Genomic DNA, 19,023 nt, shown 5'->3' on the forward strand with positions numbered 1-19,023 from the left:
ATGACTTTGTCAAGTGCTTTTTCTGAACCTGTGTCTAAGCAAGAAAAAAAATATGCAAAAGTATATCCTATATGATCTTAATCTCTGATCAAAGTGTCCATTACTTGAGTCCCTTCCTTTCACCAATTTTCACCAACAGGGTCTTACTTTATGGTGGGCCTATAAAGTGCTAACAAAGCCATAGGACTGGACAAGAGAAGTATCATTGTCACCGCTAAAATTACCACATTGATGTGAATGGGACATGTAAGTATTTGTGTTTGGTGCTAATAATCAACCACATTAAGGAATAAAAAGAAAAAAAGACAACAGATATTTATCTTAATAATCTTAGATCCCTCAAAAGAAAAGCAATGGGCTTGCCTTTGTAAAAGTCATTGCTCGAATGCACTCCAACTCGAGGTCCCAACAAAGGTAGACCAGAGTCCCTATTGATGGTTTCACATGTTCATAATGGTGGTGGCTCCCCTTCTCTCATGATTCAATTGCCCTAGCAGCTTTCACACTCAGAGAAAGACGAGGGAATCTGTGTATGTGAAAGAAAGAAAAAAAAGAAAAAGATGTCAGAGCAATGTCCACCCATCGGTAGTGAGACTAAATCATTTTTCCTCTTCAAATTGAGTAAAAGTGTTCTCTTGGATCCTCCTCAACATAAAGATTACTCAAATATCCAATATAGCAAATGAACTTTTCTATGATTCTTTTGACTATGCTGAGAGTTACCCTAGGAATGTTTGACTGCTCGTTGTATATATTATAAATTATATATTATTTCCCTCCTTTAGCTTAAGTATATTGCACCGCTTTTGAATAAAAAAAGCACTACAAACTTCAAGTTCCACAAGCATTACTTTTACACATACTTTTAGCATCTCAATCAAAGCCGAAACAACTTATTATTTTAAATACAATAGTTAATTAATTACCACATGCACGACGAGCTAGTTATTTCTTTTATATGATCACGTAAACAATATAATACAATATGTGACATGACTAAGACTAACAAAATTCACATCGTGGGTTGATATACATGGCTATTACTATTACTTTACTTAACAAACATTGGGTCCAAAACCCACAAACCCATTAGCTCCATCAACCGAAATCTCAATCCCTTCTTGCTGAATGTTCCCTATGATGGAAAGCCCAGAAGAAGAAGGAGCAAACGCGAAGCAAAAACTTCCCACTTCATCCACTGGGATCAAAAAGTTCCTAGCTGGCAGGGTCAAAATAGGCCCACCCGAGAAGTAAAACGACACGGTCGGAACCCGAACCGACACAAACCCGAACAAGTCATAACACGTGTCAAAAATCGATACTCCGGAAGCCCGGGGCAGGTTTGTGGTCTGGGCAATAAAAGCATCCCGGAAAGCCTCATACGCCGCCTTCGGAAGCCGTGTCACGGCGGTGCCTGTGTCCATAACAACCCCTCCATCGCCCAATTCGGATAATTTAAAGACATCTTCGGATATGGGTACCCGCAATCCTCCAACTCCCAGACCCGAAAGTCCTACGTAATAGAAACTCTGGGCTCTCGGATTGTGGATCAGGGGAACCCATGCAGCACCCACGGGTACTGCCTCTCGTCCGAATTGTAATAATCCGGACGATTGGGTTCCCCTGCTGACTAGACAATAACTAAAGGTGCCGCCGGCCTGGCCTCCGAGCTGATCCACGAAAGACATGGGCCCACTTCCGAGGCCAAGAGACCGGCGGCGCCAACGAACATTCCCTGGTTGTGGTGGCCGCACCCGATGGCCACGTTTCTGATTAGGGTTCGCCCGAACGTGAGTGTCTCGAGGGCGAGTGTGCCTTTAGTGTAGGAGCCGTCTCCGTAGGAAACTTCGTAGCGGCACCGCCCCTCGTGGCAGCCGGCGTTGTCGACGTGGCTGCAGACGGTGGAGGCGCAGGAGACGCCGGCGTAGGAGGTGGAATCGGCGGGGTTGAAAACGGGGTCGGATTGGTGGTAGCATTGGGTGCAGGGCTCGCATTGGACCCATATAATGTCGCTGCCTGAGTCGATGACAACGTATTGGTTTCGAGGTGGGCTTCCAACTCCGATTCTCACGAAGTATTCTCCGCTTCCTTGCTCCATGCCGGAAACCACGTCCGACCCGAATGCCTCCTCGGCGTAGATGGGTTTTCCGGCGGCCAGACGGCGGCGGAGGGCGGCGACCCTTTTGGTGTCTCGCTGCATTCGTGCATTGAATCGGGTTCGGTGGTCGTGGGAGGTGTTAAACGTGGGGACTTTGTCTCTGTGAACTAGCTTCAGTTTATATTTTGCCGATGAAGATGCTTCGGTGGCAATGTTGAGTTTTTGGTGTTGGAGGTGTTTGTAGGTATTTGTTGGGTTGAGTTTGGTTTCTGTGAGGATTTGTTTGACATTGAGTTGTTGGAAATGAGGGTATGATATTATGTTGTGGGAAGTAGAGGTGGTAAGAAGGAGTGAGAAGAGAAGCAGAACTGTGAACATGGTGTGTTGTTGTTGGTGTGATGATGGGAATGTGTGTTGTGTGGGGAGTGGGAGTGAGGGATTTATTTGGTTGGGTTTTGGGAGTGTGGAGAGGGAAAAAGGGGTTTGTTTACTGTAAAAACAATTGTGTGGAGAAGTTTCTGTTTTTGTAGCTTACTGTTTGGAATGATTTATTTGAGTTTGAGAGGGTGAGTGGAAAAAAAGGACATGCATCTCTGACACTCAGAGTGGTGTTGAGGGGTGAGTGGTGAGTTACAGCAAGATGGAAAGGTAGTTGGTGGTGGTGCCACCTAATATTTTTGTTAAGGGATTTGATATTGTAAAAATCATGGTTATTAACTTTTGATTCTTGTATATTCATTGTGCATGTTTTGTCTTTACCTACTTTTTTTTTTCTCTTTTATTCACCTGCTGTTTGGCTACTACATTTTTACATTGTGTGTACTACAAGTGCTCAATGGCCAAATGACCGACCGATAGTGTGCTTGTTTTGCATTTTTTTTAAACTTTTATTTGAAAATGTTGTCTTTCATTTACTCATGATGTTATTGTTATCTCTTTAGTACTAAGATTAACTTGTGGCATGGTTTTGGGGGAAAAGGAAGGGCCTTTGGAGGGAAAGAAAGGGGCAACCAGATGTGAGTGTCTATGTGACCCTTTTTTTGGGTCACGCCAACATGATCTGTTTAATAGGAAGAGAAAGAAGGATTAGTGAATACTGTTGTGTGGGGAAGAAAGTGATCAAGTACATTGGCATTTGGTACTCATTGTATTTGATTACATTAGATTAGATACGGTAAAGTTGCAAGAAATTTCGTAGTCAAAAAAAGAAGGAACGAAGGGTAGGTACACTAACAAAAATTGCCATATATTACACACAAATATGATTTCCAGATATTTTCAAGATAAGAAAGAAATTAAGCCTCCAAGTTAATATGCCAGATGAAATGGAAATTAAGTATCCTAAAAGATACTGTTATTAAATCTATTGGCAAAATGAAAAACAAATATATGTTATCAAATTATCATGTAATAAGCCGAATTTCAAGCCACATTACTGAAACTCCATAAATTGTTTACACCAGCTTGCCCATTTGTAGTACGGCATTATTAAATTGAATTGTTGTACAGTGTACTGTATTTTTAATTTGCAATAACAGTGCCAGAATGTGAAACTGTGTTGTTGGTTGAAGGTGCGTTGATGTACAATAGAAGAAATAGGAATTATTAGTTGTGGAATACACAGGCTTAACTTTTCCATCAATGATTTGCAAAAAGTAGAAGAATTTTTTTTTGGATTCCAAGCATTATTTCATTTGTTGAGCTCTGTTTATGCATGTAACGTGTATTATGTATCACGTTTATATTACAAGCATTCATGCAATGTCACTGTTCTTTTCCCTGTTTGGGTTTACTAAGAGGGAATTAGGAGGAACTTAATTACTTTATTATTGACTAGGATATGCGCCAGCTTTGCAGTTTTGCTTTCAGCTTAATTTAAATAAAGACTAAAGACGAAGACCTTCTTCTTTCTCTCTTTTCTTCAGTCTCTAATCCAGATATCCAATGCGTTCCTCGAATAGCGTGAAGCTTCAAAAGTGAAAGACTTCGATTTTTGTTTTTTTTTAAAGAGAATATTATTATGAAATATTGATTTTATAATATTAGCCTTTTTAATGGAAACTTTCAATGGCCTTTGGGTACACTAATAAAGAAAAAAAGAACACGAACAAGTGACCCACCAAGTGTGATGCTAGTCAAATAATTCTGATTTTTTTTTTCACGTATCAATTCTTACACTTATTTTATACCTATTTTTATTTCTCAGTACACAATAATTATCACATTTATTGTAAACCTTCAAATAATATCTTTGATTCTTCCAGATAACAAAAAAAAAATCAACGCGATGTTAGATTTCTAATCAAAGGTGATGTTCTTTTAATAACCAACCTCTGTTTCCATAAAATATAATTTAGAAAACAATCGCAACCTCTGTTTCCATAATGCTTCTAAAAGGCTTCCCCTCTTCCCCCCACTTTTTTGTGGGCAAATTCTAAAATGCTAGTGGATACATAGCCACTGGAAACAGTACCTAATGATTCCATCAAATATTGGTGATGTTGGTGTGGTTAAAAGGACATGCACGCGTGATGTGAGGGGCAGTTGGGTAAAGGACAATATATTTGGAAATGAGACACAAAAAAGAGTGAAAGGTGCATATATTATACTACACAACATGTTTGTTCTACAAACATATGTATGTGCATGTCCATATATACATGTAAGAATTAATACAATAATTGAACAACATGGATGTCTAAGACTCTATGTCTATATTTGTGTGAGCCTTAAATCAGCACAACCACAATCATGGTCGTTCAGTGGAACAAGTTACCGTGCATTTCTCTCTTTAAAGAAGAACTTTGCAATTCGTCAGAGCCCAACACTGAGAAAGTGTTTCAGTGGAATTGTGGGACGAAGGGCACAGAAAGATAACAACAACCAACTTAGGTTAGTCTTAATTTGTTATAACAAAACTTCTCGGATTTTGATCATTAATGGTCTAAACTCCTAAACTCCTTTCCCATACATTGACTCACTAATTTTGAACCGAATAAAAACAATGAATCTCTTGAATCATGAAGGACTATTACCCATATTTTCAAAAGCAATTCTAGCATACCAGCAAGAGCTTGTTTAGACTTTTTTTTTAAAAAAAAAATTCTTTGGTATTATTTGTAAGGTATTGCCTAGTTATTTCACATTATATATATGTTGGTTGAAAAGTGATGTTTCTTTTCTTGCCTAAACCGTGCTTCTATTGCGATTAATTGATAAAATACAAGTTAAAATTATATTAAAGTTCACATCACCTTTTTCCCCCCTTAATAAGTGGGTTGCTAGTTTAAAAGTAGATTGTTTTCTTTTACACATTTGATATTATTAAAAAAAAACTCTAAAATGGCGGCTGAGCTCATCCTGGCATGACAATATTTGGCAGCTAATATTGATTGGAGTATAGGCAACATAGGGTTAGGAACTCGGGCAAACTTTTCTCTTCCTTTTTCTAATAAAATTTCCTTGCTAAATGGGTTAGGATTAATGAAGCATAAAGTAAATAATAGTATTTGAAATGTTCTTCCACTTGTATCATGATTTTTTTTGAAAATTTATTAATTGAAGCTAGGTTAATTTTGTTTTTAACAATTTGGTTAAAACAAAAGATGGAATTGAATTTCAACACCTATTGCTAATGGGAACACCAAGAGCTCCTCCCCTTATGAATTTAAAGTATTTTTTTCTAGAATGAGATTTCTAACTCAAATTTCAGATTTTTTAAATAAAAATTTAAATACAAATTCAAATTCTTCAATAAAAATTAATTAGTCAACAACACAATTTTCATAATTTGTCATTGCACGTATGTATATCACTCACTTACTTAGCATAAACGTTGCGCATGACACGTCCAAATAATAAACAACGGAACCATTAAAATTTAATGCTTGTTCCTATTGGATTAAGACATAAAGTCCTACTAAAAATGAAAACCAAATAAACATGTTTCCACTTCTCCCAATTAAAATGTCATTAAGATTTGGTGTCATGATATGGTGAAGTAAACATACGAATGAAAAGCAAATAGGGTGATAAAAATAAAAGGGGCAAGAGGGACAAGATACGAAGGATATTCAAATGTAATATTGCTTATTAATACGACATGACCAACAAAGAAGATATTATTGATAAATGCGAGATAATAGTGGGATTGTCATAAACACAATAGAAAACTAATACTCGAGTTTTAGAAATGCACAAGGACAATGCACGAGTTCACAATAATTGAGCCATTATTACTACCTAAAAGTTGCTCTTATATTATAAGAGAATCAGGAATAATTTTCCCTTCTCCTTTTCCTAGTCAGCAGGGTATTATATCTCATATCTAAATGCATGCATGTAATAGTATATAGGAGATCAGGTTGCTGTGTGCTTATGGATTACAGTACATAGAACCAAGTTAATTTTTTCATTTAAGAGACTAATAATTTACCACTCGTTAAAAGTTTAAGTGAGTTAAATGTTTAAAATCGTAAATATATAGTATTTTGCATTAGAATCTTTTCTATTAATTTTATAATTATTTTCTGCTAGCTTACAGGTTTGGCTTGTGGTTTTAATTTGTATATTAGATAGCAAATCAAAACTTACTTTGTATCATGCTTCTTCCTTGAGAGACCCAGCAACCAAAAGCATGGTACAGAATGAACCACTTAATAATTCGTCTATTTCTGACGGTCGTTATCCAAAAATCAATGGAGATCTCTAAAAAGATAGTGTGGTAGTTTTTGTTGGCTTCATTAAGTGGGCATAATAAAACCATTACAAAATACTATATTATATAATAATAATAATAATTTACTTGAATCCCAATCGTTAAATGTAATCACTACAAAATGAATCTCAATCTTGTATCTAGATGCAGTTTATATCAGATAATTTGAATTAGCATGGTCCCCATTTGATTCCAAGTGCGATCGTACCAGATGTAATAATGCTTTGTCTAGCCAATGTTCATAAATTCAAACTATAGTTATTAACAATTTAATTATCAAATATTTATTATTATTTCTCTTTCTCATCAATGTCGGTCTGAATTAACGATAATTTTTTGGAAGCCAATTTCCAAAAAGTGAAAAATTTAAAATAACGTACGTCATAAAAACATGCATACGAATCTATAGGATCTATATAATAGATTTGCGCTTTGAAGAAGTTCACAAACGAAATCATTAAGCTGGAGGCCGGATATTTGTTTGTTAACAATGGAAAAAAGAACATATATATGAATGCAAAGATAAAAGATTAACAAAAGAAGGGTTTCCACTTTCCAGTGCCATGCATATATAGAGCCAAATCAAAGTTCAACACTTGAAATTTCATATACATTTTCGCAGCTTCTATACGATAATAATTATTGCTCCCATTACGTGTGATAGATTTGGTGACATACACGTATGAATATATTGTTAATTCAAAATACATAACGTTATCCCTCAGGATTCAGAGTCATCTTCCAATCAATTATTAGATGGCAGAACTCACTGAATGGCGCTTAGAGTTCATTGGATAAATAAAAAAGAATTTGATAGCCAAGATTAAAAAAACCCAAAAATCATACCAAAATCTGATCAAATAAAATATGATCACGTGTTCTTATATTATAATTTTGAACACTAATTTTGTAGAAAAGGACTCATGTTTTTCTTCTCAATTAATCTACTCTTTACCCTCTTTCCTATTACATCGTAATTGATATCCATATACTTCCTCTTTCTTTTTTATCTTTCATTTAAAGTTATTTTTGTAAAAACTAAAAAATGTAATAAATTTTCTTAATTCCAATAAAATAATCGTAGTATTTTCTATTTTATCTTTTTTCTTCCATCCCACAAGAAATACACGTGTAAATTAATTAAATATTAAGAAATAAATAAGAGTATAAAACTTCATATCCCATTGCCCGAAGGCTCTGTTTCCGGATTCGAATCCATGACCAACAAGTCACCAAGGCACAACTTTACCGCTGCACCAGGGTTCGCCCTCAAATAAATAAGAGTATAATTAATAAAAAAGTAATTAATATGATATTAAACTTTATGAATAACAGATGAATATAAATATATTTTTTTTCAAAAATCCTACTGTTAAAAAGAAACAAATGAAATACAATTTATGAGGATGAGATTATTCTACCCATTGCAGATATTAATTGTGGGTGTTCATATCATCCTCGGTGCATATTCCTTTAAAAATTATGATTATTTACGTTTTACCTTCACCTTCGTACATTAAAATATGCGACAATTAAGTTGCACCATTGTACTTAAAAAAAGATGGTCTGATCCAGTCTTATCCTATATTTATCTAGTCTAGAGTCGAGTTTGGATTCCCAGATTTGATCCTAAATTTTTTTTTGGCCAAGTAAGGATACAAGCATTTTATAAAACACAACTTGAAGTGGTGTCTAAAAAAATGCTACAAGTTATTAAGAAAATATATTTATTAAAGGTCAAACAAATTTATCAATTATTAAAAATAATTTAGAAACTAGCTAAGAAAACTTTACTTTTAATTCAACAAAACTAGCTTATCATTTTTTAGTTACTAGCTAAGTTTTTAACTTTCAACTAAATTTTAAGCTTTTAGATACTTTTACCCAACATAATCATATAATATAATCAATTTCTATATAATTCTGGTTGATTTTCTTAATTAAATGTGAAGTTTATATTTGCCTATTCTATAAATCAAGTAACAGTGGAAATGCATGCTCTGATTTCCTAGCGAAGAAAGACAACTCCTCGGACTATGGCTGTCATATCTTACAAGCTGCCCCTGGCCCTGCTGATATGTTTTTCTTTGTTACTGACGGATGATTAAGGAATCCATCACGTTAGAAGCTAATTCTGTGTCTCTGTCCTTAGTTTATTTGAGTGATAAAAAATATCAAGTAACAGTTCTAATAGGTCACTGTTTATAATTTTTGTTTAATATATTTGAATTGTGTTTAGAATTATATTACTCGATCATGGATTAAATAATGCCATTTTTTCAATTTTCATTAAGTGATTCCACAAAATATTAAAAATACCAGTTTATACCCCTAGTAATTTAGCTGCAAGCAGTTGTTAAAAAAATATGATTAAATTTGGTGCCTGAATTTTAATAAATCCAACTACTTGAATTTACTTTTCTCTATTCATTACTCGAATTCCCCTTTAACTAAAATATCAATTATAAAACTTTAGTCAATGGAAAGGGGCAGGATGAGAGTGGGTTCAATTAGTTGATCCATCCACTTACAGCTCTCGTTAGTTGCTCCATAACAGACTCCATCAAGGAATGTTGTCAGACACTTTCACATAACAGACACTTTGACATATGATTGACCTCCTGTACTGCAAGGTTAGGGAATGTTGTCAGAGTGCAAAAAAATTTACATTAACAAGCACAAGGGTGAAAGGACACTGCTCAGACTCACGCATATACAAGTTCAATATTCAGATTCCGGTGATTTTCTTGGCTTTGTGATAATGTCACTTTTCCTTCAATAAGTTGATCTTGTTCCAGTTCTATCGGCTCATAAAAGTATATCAAGGTCTGCAAAACACAATTATTAAACCAAGAGACCAGAATAATATAAAAAGAAGATGCAACATGGAGCATGTGATAGTATAGACATTCAACATATACCAGTAATCCAGCACAGTAAATAACCATAATGGATGTCAACCTAGCACAAAGAAAATCAAGACAGAAGGGAAATTATACCAAACATAAGATGCACTCCCCCTCCAGGTAGAAGACAAATTATGGTTGAATTATCCTTGCACACTCACCCTATGAACCAGATGGTCAGATGACTATATATTATATTCATTACACTATCCATTAACTCATCATCCATCACCCATCATTTACCAGAAAGTAACTGGTTTCAGATATCTTATCATACCCATTTGTCTTTAAATATGCTTAAGATAAGAACTGTACAAATATTTGAATGTACGCATGAACAATGAAACTAGGCCTGCATATTGGAATTGGAAGTTGAAAATATTTAACGCACCTGTTGCCAATGTGTTGGCAGGGCTTCAGGTGCAGTGGACAGGAGCAGTGTAGGGTCTCTCAAATCTTGTCTCTGACTACCCACTGGATGATCGTCAACAAGTGAAGTTGATAACTGAAAACTTATTGGCTCTGGTGATAGCCTAGTAAATTCAACATCAAACCAAAATGCAAAACCATGTAGTGGTGCTGGAAAAAACAGAAAATATGAATCAAGAATTACCAAGATATTACAGGCATGAGAAAGTGAAGAAGAATTATTTAGTAAATTGGTAGAGAAACTAAAACAAAAAAATATTTGAAGGCTTTAGAGCCGTGTCGTGAACAAAAGGAAGTTGCCAAGTGAAGGACCTACTTTAAAGAGAGTGAGCAGTTATTTGATTGAAAAAATCAATTGTCGGATCATGATTAAATGCATACAAATGTTTAATAAAATATGTAGCTATTTAAATCTCTCAAGTCTCAACCTTTGATTTTCTAATCAATGGGTATAACTTTCACTTTAGTCTCTAAAGGAGTAAAATCAGAACAAGGCAATCTGGGTTGGACCCACAGAATTTGAGATGAGCAAGGGGAAGAGGAAAAACTAGCATCATTGATCTGAACAAGGGAGAGGTGGCACGTTAGCTATAAACAGATATTGTAGCAGCAAGATTCAAAAGGTATATACTAAATACTAAATACATACGCTAGTGAAATGGAAGGGAAAGCAAAAGAAAGTTACCTTTCACCAATGAATTGAACTTAAACCTTGTTGTTATAGATTCTAGCTCAGGAATGGTAACAGAAGAACAGTTCACACATTTCACCTGTAATGTAAAATATCAACTACTTCAAAATGAGAGTGGAGAGAAAATTATATAGAAGAGAAGTAATAAACACAAAGATCAAAAGTATCCTAATTATATGTTGGATTATCCTTTAAGATTAGTTTTCCTATTTCCTCATTATCTCTTAGGGCTGGTCACCTTATTTGCTTGACTCATGATTTGTTTCCTATTTAGTTAAGATTAGGATTAGTACAGATAAGGGTTAGTGCTGTAAGATATACGAAATTATGAATATGTCATCACATTGTAATACATCATAATATTATTCAGTTTCCCTTCTCTTCTTTCTATTGACTAAAATCCTATGATTTCAACAAGATATCAATACGATACCATCTTTTGTGGCCTGTCATGTCACACTACTCCATTGTTAAGTTCCCTTAACTACTTTATTTTCATAATTCTTCATTTGAATTGATTGTCTTAACACCCATGTTTCTTCTCCGGGTTCTGGTTGGTCAACCATTGCCGGGTCCTCCTTTCAACAGTCCTTGGTTATGTTCTTCATTCTAGTCATCTCTTTCAACAAATTCATCCATTGCCGTAAAATCTCAAACGTGTCTCAACACCCATGTTTCTCTCTGGATTGAGTTGGTTCTGATCTCCTCCACCATTCATTTTAGTGGAGTGTTTTATACTCCAGATCCTAAAGAGCGTGTTATTTCAATGGTTTGATGGTAAACAACCTGGTTTAGAGGCCAGTAACAGATCCAAGACTTACCCCACTAGGAGGGATTAAGATATGAAAACCATTCATGGACCTCCAAATCAGTGATGTTTTTAAATGGGACTGAACAAGGCACAAGTTCAAAGGTCCAATAGTAATTGAACCTGTGATAAAATCTAGCATAAAATCTTAAAAATTAAGTACAGTGAAATTTCAAATGAGCATAATGCTACACCATATTACATATCCTGAGAAATATAAAAAAGCAATAGTGAAAGGCCAAATAAATAATCATTCAGAAAAGGTCACTTGAAATAAAACTAATAAAGGATACTCATTATGTCAGAGCTTCAAGGTTTCACATTGGACAATAAGCAAAATATACAAGAACTCCATCCATTCCTTTTTATCTGTCTTCTAAGTTTCTATGCAGAAACTAGAAACCAAAAAATGCAATAAATTTTGTTGATCCTAATAAAATAGTTGTGGTGTTTCCTATTTTATCCTTTTTCATTTCTACTCTACAATAAATGCATATGTATAAAATTAATTAAATATTAACTGGAAAGTAAGGGTATAATTGACAAAAGAGTAATTAATGTTATCTTAAACTTTGAAAACGATACATAAATAGAAAAAAAAATTTTCCAAAAAAATCCGACAATTAAAAAAGAACGGAGGTAAGATCATAAAGTAGGCTATACTTGCTAGTTAAACATTTGAGGACCTTTGTAGGTTGAGATTGGGTCTTTATTTGGCCAAAAAAAGAAATCGGTCTAGTTAAATTTTTTTCTTAAAAAAAGGTTGAAGCCAATAAGCTGCTGGTTTTGTTGGTGTTATTAGTTTGGTTAGTTCTTCAACAGTTTTTCACTCCTCTGGTTTTATGGGGTTGAATGGAACAAGATAGACCAGTTCATTGGTTTTCCAGTCAAACCAGATGATCTGGTTGGGCTTTTCAACCTACCTAAATTAGTGTGAAGACACTGAAGTCAATATAGAACATACTTTCATCTCACTTCAAATGGGATAAAGTATTAATTTAACCAACCTTTTGATCCTATTTCAGCACTAAATTTCAGATCATACTCACAAGCAGATAATAATGTGTGTATATCCTACGGACTGTGTAGTGTGTACAGTTCAGCATCTGAAAGTTGAAAACAGAAGTAAAAAATCAATGAATGGAAGTAACATTAGTGGACTCACCACTTGTGGCCATGCCAAAACATTTTCACTGGTAATTGTCTCCACAGAAGGTCCCACGAATGCACACTGTTTTGCTAATGGTACCATGGCAGACACTGCAACAAAAACTAGGGTATGCTAACTTTGCCCATGGTATCAATATAGTTCAACTGTATGATTTCATTAGAGAAACAAGTTTAAAAATTAAAAATACAAAAGCAGCAGACAAACAGTTGGTCTATAATAAATAAATGATATGTTGCAGGACAGATAAGATAATGTAGTACTGATTCCTAAACCAGATTATATTATATTTATAATCATTATAAAGAGCCATTAACAATGACAGTAAATAAACAGATCATAGCATGCATTGTATATTTGTACCTCAGTATGAAGCACAATATAAATGTGGACATCAACAAATCTAGCTACAAAGTAGTGTACTCACTATTAATTCCATAAACACTTCGCCAGAAGTCAATGCTTTCCCGGTATCTTTTTGCATGTGTAAAAGGAGCCATGTACAACTACAAAAGAGAATACTAAGAGATAAGTATTATCTGGTACAAAATATAATGAATTCAGTAACTGATAATTCCTCAATCACATTGAAGTACAGGCTTTATGTTAAATACAATTAACAAAATTAACTCAAATTAAAAGTAAAAAGATTACACTTTGGCAACCCATTAGTCTGGAAAAACAACCTCAAAGGGTTTTCACTACAAACTATTATAGATAGAAAATAAATGTACCATTGCCGCCTTTAAAAAAAAAATGTACCGTTGCCTTTGAAGGAAGAACTAGACCTCCAGGTTTGAGCCAGCGATCTCTGGCAGTAATAACACTTCCAAGCATACTCTGCAAGTGATAGGCAAGTCTTCAAACCAATATAAATTATAAAGCCAAATGTATTCTGAAAAGCTGGGAAGTGGGAAAGTAAAGATCAATTTCACCTCAACGAAAAAAAAAGGTCATGCCATTTTCTCACTTTACAATATTTTTATGATAATAATGACATGGAGTTGTCTTTCTGTTAGTTGGCCCATGAATTCTTCAAGAGAATTCTTTGTTCAATGTTCAATAGGATTTGAGGCTTTCATTGTCTTGATGCTTGGTTTCTACTTTGCTTTAGACAATAGGATCCAATTAAAAGTTTACAAGTCCCTTTCAGTTAAAAGTTTGTAAACACAGAACCAAGTTGCAAGTCTTTCTAATTATTTTTTTCTTCCTATTTAGAGACAACATTTTTTTTGTTATAATTAATTTGAATATTTAACTGATTTACTCAACATTGAACTATAAAAAATATGTATTTACTCAATCAACCACTAGAATTTCTAATAAGCACCTCACATAGAAGCATATAGCCCATCCATTCTGAAATTATAACATCAACCTTTTCACCGATTTCAACATCCTGCAGGCACCATAACTAAGTAAATATGTGAAGAACAAAAGAGCCAGTTAATAATATCAAATATACAAATTGATCAGAAAACAATATAAATTGAACAAAAAGCATAGTTGTTGTGGAGAAATTTGATTAGAGGAAAGAGAAGATACAATAACAGGTGGATGCATCCTATTAACCAGTGAAACAGGGAAACTGTTAGGATCTAATAGCAAGGCATGGGACTTGAGTTCCACAGTGAAAGTATGACATTCTAGTGTGAAGTTTATAAGGCTTTAGGCTCCCTAATTACAATGGCTAGGTTTTTGTGGTGTGGATCTCTCAAGGTTCTTATCAATTGGTATCAAAACTTTCCACCCTGTCTCTCAGTGTTCGCCCAAGACTAGTTGAAGGGCTAGTGCACAACCAGCCCCAAAGGCTAGGGAGTATGGTGAGATGTTAGAATCCAATTGTAAGGTATAGGACTTGAGCCCCAAATTGGAAGTATGGGATTGTAGTGTGGCCTTAACTCTCTAACTACAACTCTTAGCTTTTATTAGAAACTCAACATGGTTATCACAAAGTGATCACAAGAACATCTCCTATGCTCACACACCTTGAATATGCAAGGATATTAATGCCCTAAAATCTCTTATTATTTCTTTCTCTTGAATTTGATCTAGGACTAAATCAACCCCAAAAGCTAGCAAATGAGGTGAGGATTGTCCAAGCCCTTTATAAGCTCTATTTTGACCATATCTATATTCGATGTAGGATCTCAACAAACCCAGATTTTCACTATGCACAAACGAAACTACCAAAGCTTTCCTAAGTGGACTTGGAATCCCAATGCAGATAAATGTTATTGCTCTTGCTGGCTTAAGAGAGCAGTGCTACATACATCTCTGGAACAAGAGCCATGACTCTGTCATGCTCAACCAAATTCTCCTCTGGGTTCAGGTACAAGCTGCTATAGAGCACCAACCAGCCCAATTTGGCAACGGCAGATGCTGTCCCATCACCTTAATTGCCCCAGGGTCACAAGCTGGCTCTTAGGTAAGAATTATCCAAACCTTTATAAGCTTTACTTTGGCCGTAATGTAAGATCTCAACACTTTAAATTAATAATCACCTAGCGGCCATTACTATTTTCTAGATTCACATGATTGGAGATGTTGGATGAGACTTCATTATGCAATCATTTCAACATTAAAAACTGTAATCTAACTCATTGATTCAAGGGGAAAATATCGCGGAATCTAATGTTGGATCACATATCTAAACGATTTGGTCATTCTATTTTTTGAAAACCAAGTCAATATTTAAACGCCGATTAAAAAAAAGTCAATATATAAACCATCATAATATAAAATTGAAAGTTATAGTACCTCTTTCAAAGAGTAAAATATATTGGTCAGAGTACCCTACCTCAACTCGTCCGTGCAATACCGTGATAATGTTCAAAAGATTGTTAGCTTCAACAACACGGATTGTCTGCTTGCAACAAGGAAAAAGTCAATTGAAACCAAGAGCTCAAGCTCTAAAGTGTAGCACTATAAAGAGCATAATAGATTGATTGATTCCATCACAAATATATTAGCTTGTAGTGCCAAAAGTGTAAGAGAGAAAAAAATCGTGGGCATCCACCTAATAGCTCGAACTTTTAGGAGAGTTGCTCTTCAACAAGGTATTACGACCTTTATTACCATGTGGTTAGGAGTTTGATACATGCAGCCCAAAATTTTCAAAACATTTAAATTTCAGCACAAGGTATGGTAGACCTGTGCGTTGTTCACACTCTAAGCGTTCTTGCGATAAGGGGCATGTGAGATACAAAACCATTATTTTGCTTTCACCAACTAGTTTAAATTCTAAAGAGTTGATTTTTTACATTGTACTTACAATGTTCCAAAAAAAACACACAAAAAAAATAAAATCGAGGACCACATTTCTGTAACGGTAAACAATCAACAACACAAAATAAGCAATGAGAACCATCTTGAACAATTTACCTGCAGGGCAATGTTACTTGCTTCAACTGCATACACCTGGCATGACAAAACTTCACAATGTCATGCACGCAGGACAACAATTGCAATTTTTAAGAAGTATTAAATCAAAATCATCCAGAGAATTTAAAAATAAATAGGATGTGTTGATACAAGAAGAATGGACAGCTCCAGGTTATTTAATTGATAAAAGGGATGTGTTGAATTTAGAGGGAATGGGATGGAATTGTTTTTTCCGCAGTAGTCTTTACGTAGAAGATCCCTATATATATATATATATATATATATATATATATATATATATATATATATGAAAATGCTAATCAAATACCCTCAGGGGATTAGCTAAGGAATTTAAAGTAGAAATGTTTTTATTGGGAGATAAAAAATTGTGCTGCTCATATTTTTTTTTTTATGCTCTCCTATAATTTATACAATAAATACTTTTCCTTTTTAGTTTCTTAACCACTAATGATCTAAGAGAAATGGTTAGCAAGACACATATATATATAGAGAGAGAGTGAGAGAGACTAAGTGGATACTATTTCCTAGGCTAAGAATAAGTGCTATTTCCTAGAGAGTAATTCCTATGAACACTAATGCATTTAACATGTGATACATGTCTCTGTTAATACGAAGTAGCATGGGTCTTACAGAAATAAAAGAGTAAGTAATCACTCACACATGTCAACTAAATGAATGTTGTCAATGTGAAGTGCAAGAACTTACCCGTCTTGCACCAGCCTGAGCACAAAATATAGCAAGGATGCCAGTGCCGCATCCAACATCAAGTACAACCTGCATGCGGACGAGATAACCCACTAGGGCAAAAAATAGAGCCAAAAAAATAATAATTTAAAAATCAAGTTCTGAAGTTAGCTTAATTACTTTGTCTCTAATAAAATCCTTATGACGCATTATTGCATTCTTATAAGCATCAGTCCGCACACGATCCTGTACCATGCAGGGGGGGCAAAAAAGGAAACAGAAGATATAAAAAAAAATGTGATATCAGCATTCCCTCCAACTGAAAAAAAAAAACTTGAAAACACTAACATAAATAGAAAGAAGGGCGGGTACTGAATTACTAATCAATAAATCTTCCAAAGGATAAGAAACATTAAAAAAAAGTAATAAAAGAATATTTCTTTATTTTTTTTATACTAACTAGTAAATATTAACTTAATATGGATTATTTTTAAAAAATAGTAATTTCTTTTAAAAAATCTCATAAGTTTTTTAAAAAGTCTAAAACAGAACTATATTAAGCACGCACTAAAATGATAGATAGAATTTTATTTATAATATATAATTTTTTAATTGTGAAAAAATTGGATATCATTCGCTCAATGATGTATCGACTATCGAGAACGAATGCAAGAATGAAGAAACCACAAAATCCAGCGTTTCACACTCAAGAATGCATCGAAAATAAAAAAGAAGCAAAGAAAAAGATAGACAATGAAAGATAAAAGAATTTTTTTTTTGAAGAAACGAGATAGAGAGAAAGAGAACCTTGATCATCTCTTCGTGAACGTCAATGTGAGCATACCAGTTGAAATAGAACTGGTCAGAGTCTGTAAGAACAGTCCCACGCGTTGCCACTTGTTGTTGTTCTTCTTGTGGCTGAACCCTAACACCGGAAGTGGCACATATACCAGAGCTCCGTCGCCTTCTCCGGCGCTCCGGGAGAGGCATTCCGGCTGGCGCGTTAATCTGCTTCTCCGGCTGCTGCATTTTGTGGCGTACGTTAGCGCTCTGTTGTTGTTAAGCGAACGGACACTCTTCTCTTCTTTTTTAATTCTGATTTTCCCACCTCAAACTATTTATGCTTCTTTTCCATGTGTAACAGACTAATAGCTAGCACTGGGCTGAAATAATTATAAATCTTATTTCTGTTTTTTAGATATTTTACTATAAAACGTAATAAAAAAAATATTCTATTATTTAATACCGATACTAAACATAATTTATTCACTGTTTATCTTACATTTTTTTTTTTTGGTTTTTTTCCTCTTATTTAATTAAAATCATTAATTTGTGATATATAATTAACGTTTCTTAAAATTCAGAATTTTTTTAATGTCTTTAAATTTATGCCTATTCACCCCATCATTTTTTAAAAAAATTCGTATAAATATATAAAATGTATATATATTTTTTCTTTCTTAATTTTATTTTATATATTTTAATTTTTTATCTTTAATTTTTCACTTTTTTATGAAATAATTATTAATTTTATTTTTAAATAGATTGTTCTTCGACTTATCGTCTTAAATTTTAGATATGCCATTTCCTATTTCTTTCAAAAATACAAAAATTATAAAAAGAAAAGAGTCACATATCTAAAATATTAGATATGTCATTGCCTATCAAAGGAAACTCAAATTATTTTTTGATATACTTTAAATTCTTATAAACATACTTAACATAAAATTTAATAAAACAAAAGCATTTCTTAAACTTGTTTCATTTTCTATGCTTATTTATACAATAAAAAATAAAGATAAACACAGCCACTTTTTATGTTTTTAACTTTATTCTTTTACCATTTTTATTTTCTTCAAAGGTACAATAATTTGTAAGGAAAAAAAAGAAGAAGAAAGTAATCTAGAGACTCTACTTAAACGAAAAACATATTAAATAAAATTCAGACACTTTTTGGATACTTGTACGCATACTTAGCATGAAAATTAATAAAATAAAACATTTTCTTAAAGTTATTTCATTTTTTATGCCTGTTTATATAATAAAAAAATCAAAATAAACACAACATTTCTTATATTTGTAGCTTTATTCTTTTACGGTTTTGCCATTCTTTGCTT

General features: G+C 33.9%; 1 protein-coding gene and 1 pseudogene across 3 annotated transcripts; both read right to left on the bottom strand.

Moving 5' to 3' along the window:
• Positions 1-836: 836 nt before the first annotated feature.
• On the bottom strand, positions 837-2,728 carry LOC114403880 (annotated as a pseudogene).
• A 6,440-nt stretch (positions 2,729-9,168) lies between these two features.
• Positions 9,169-18,145, bottom strand: LOC114402568 (probable protein arginine N-methyltransferase 6). 3 transcript variants are annotated; one of them, XM_028365190.1, is made up of 13 exons: positions 17,714-18,133; positions 17,087-17,152; positions 16,928-16,996; positions 16,202-16,237; positions 15,618-15,683; positions 14,148-14,216; positions 13,580-13,657; positions 13,245-13,323; positions 12,815-12,909; positions 10,836-10,920; positions 10,113-10,300; positions 9,525-9,643; positions 9,169-9,436 (listed from the first exon to the last, which is right to left on the bottom strand). In XM_028365190.1, exons 1-13 carry the CDS (start codon positions 17,933-17,935, stop codon positions 9,379-9,381), a joined length of 1,230 nt encoding a protein of 409 aa, XP_028220991.1. In that variant the 5' UTR covers positions 17,936-18,133; the 3' UTR covers positions 9,169-9,378. The 3 variants fall into 3 exon arrangements, 2 of the variants coding, with proteins under 2 accessions (XP_028220991.1, XP_028220993.1); XM_028365192.1 differs by having other exon boundaries at positions 9,169-9,441; positions 17,714-18,129; XR_003664469.1 differs by lacking the exons at positions 9,169-9,436; positions 9,525-9,643 and adding an exon at positions 10,579-10,711 and having other exon boundaries at positions 10,170-10,300; positions 17,714-18,145.
• Between the last annotated feature and the right edge of the window lie 878 nt (positions 18,146-19,023).

This window comes from Glycine soja, chromosome 20 (genome assembly GCF_004193775.1).
Source record: "Glycine soja cultivar W05 chromosome 20, ASM419377v2, whole genome shotgun sequence".
Taxonomy (NCBI): Eukaryota; Viridiplantae; Streptophyta; class Magnoliopsida; order Fabales; family Fabaceae; genus Glycine; species Glycine soja.

Coding starts and splice junctions, on each gene's coding strand:
- LOC114402568 (XM_028365190.1), bottom strand. CDS start 17,935: ATGCAGCAGCCGGAGAAGCAGATTAACGCGCCAGCCGGAATGCCTCTC. Junction 16,238..16,927: donor CTCAGGCTGGTGCAAGACGG/GTAAGTTCTTGC, acceptor TTGTCATGCCAG/GTGTATGCAGTTGAAGCAAG. Junction 13,324..13,579: donor TTCTTCCTTCAAAGGCAACG/GTACATTTTTTT, acceptor TCTCTTTTGTAG/TTGTACATGGCTCCTTTTAC.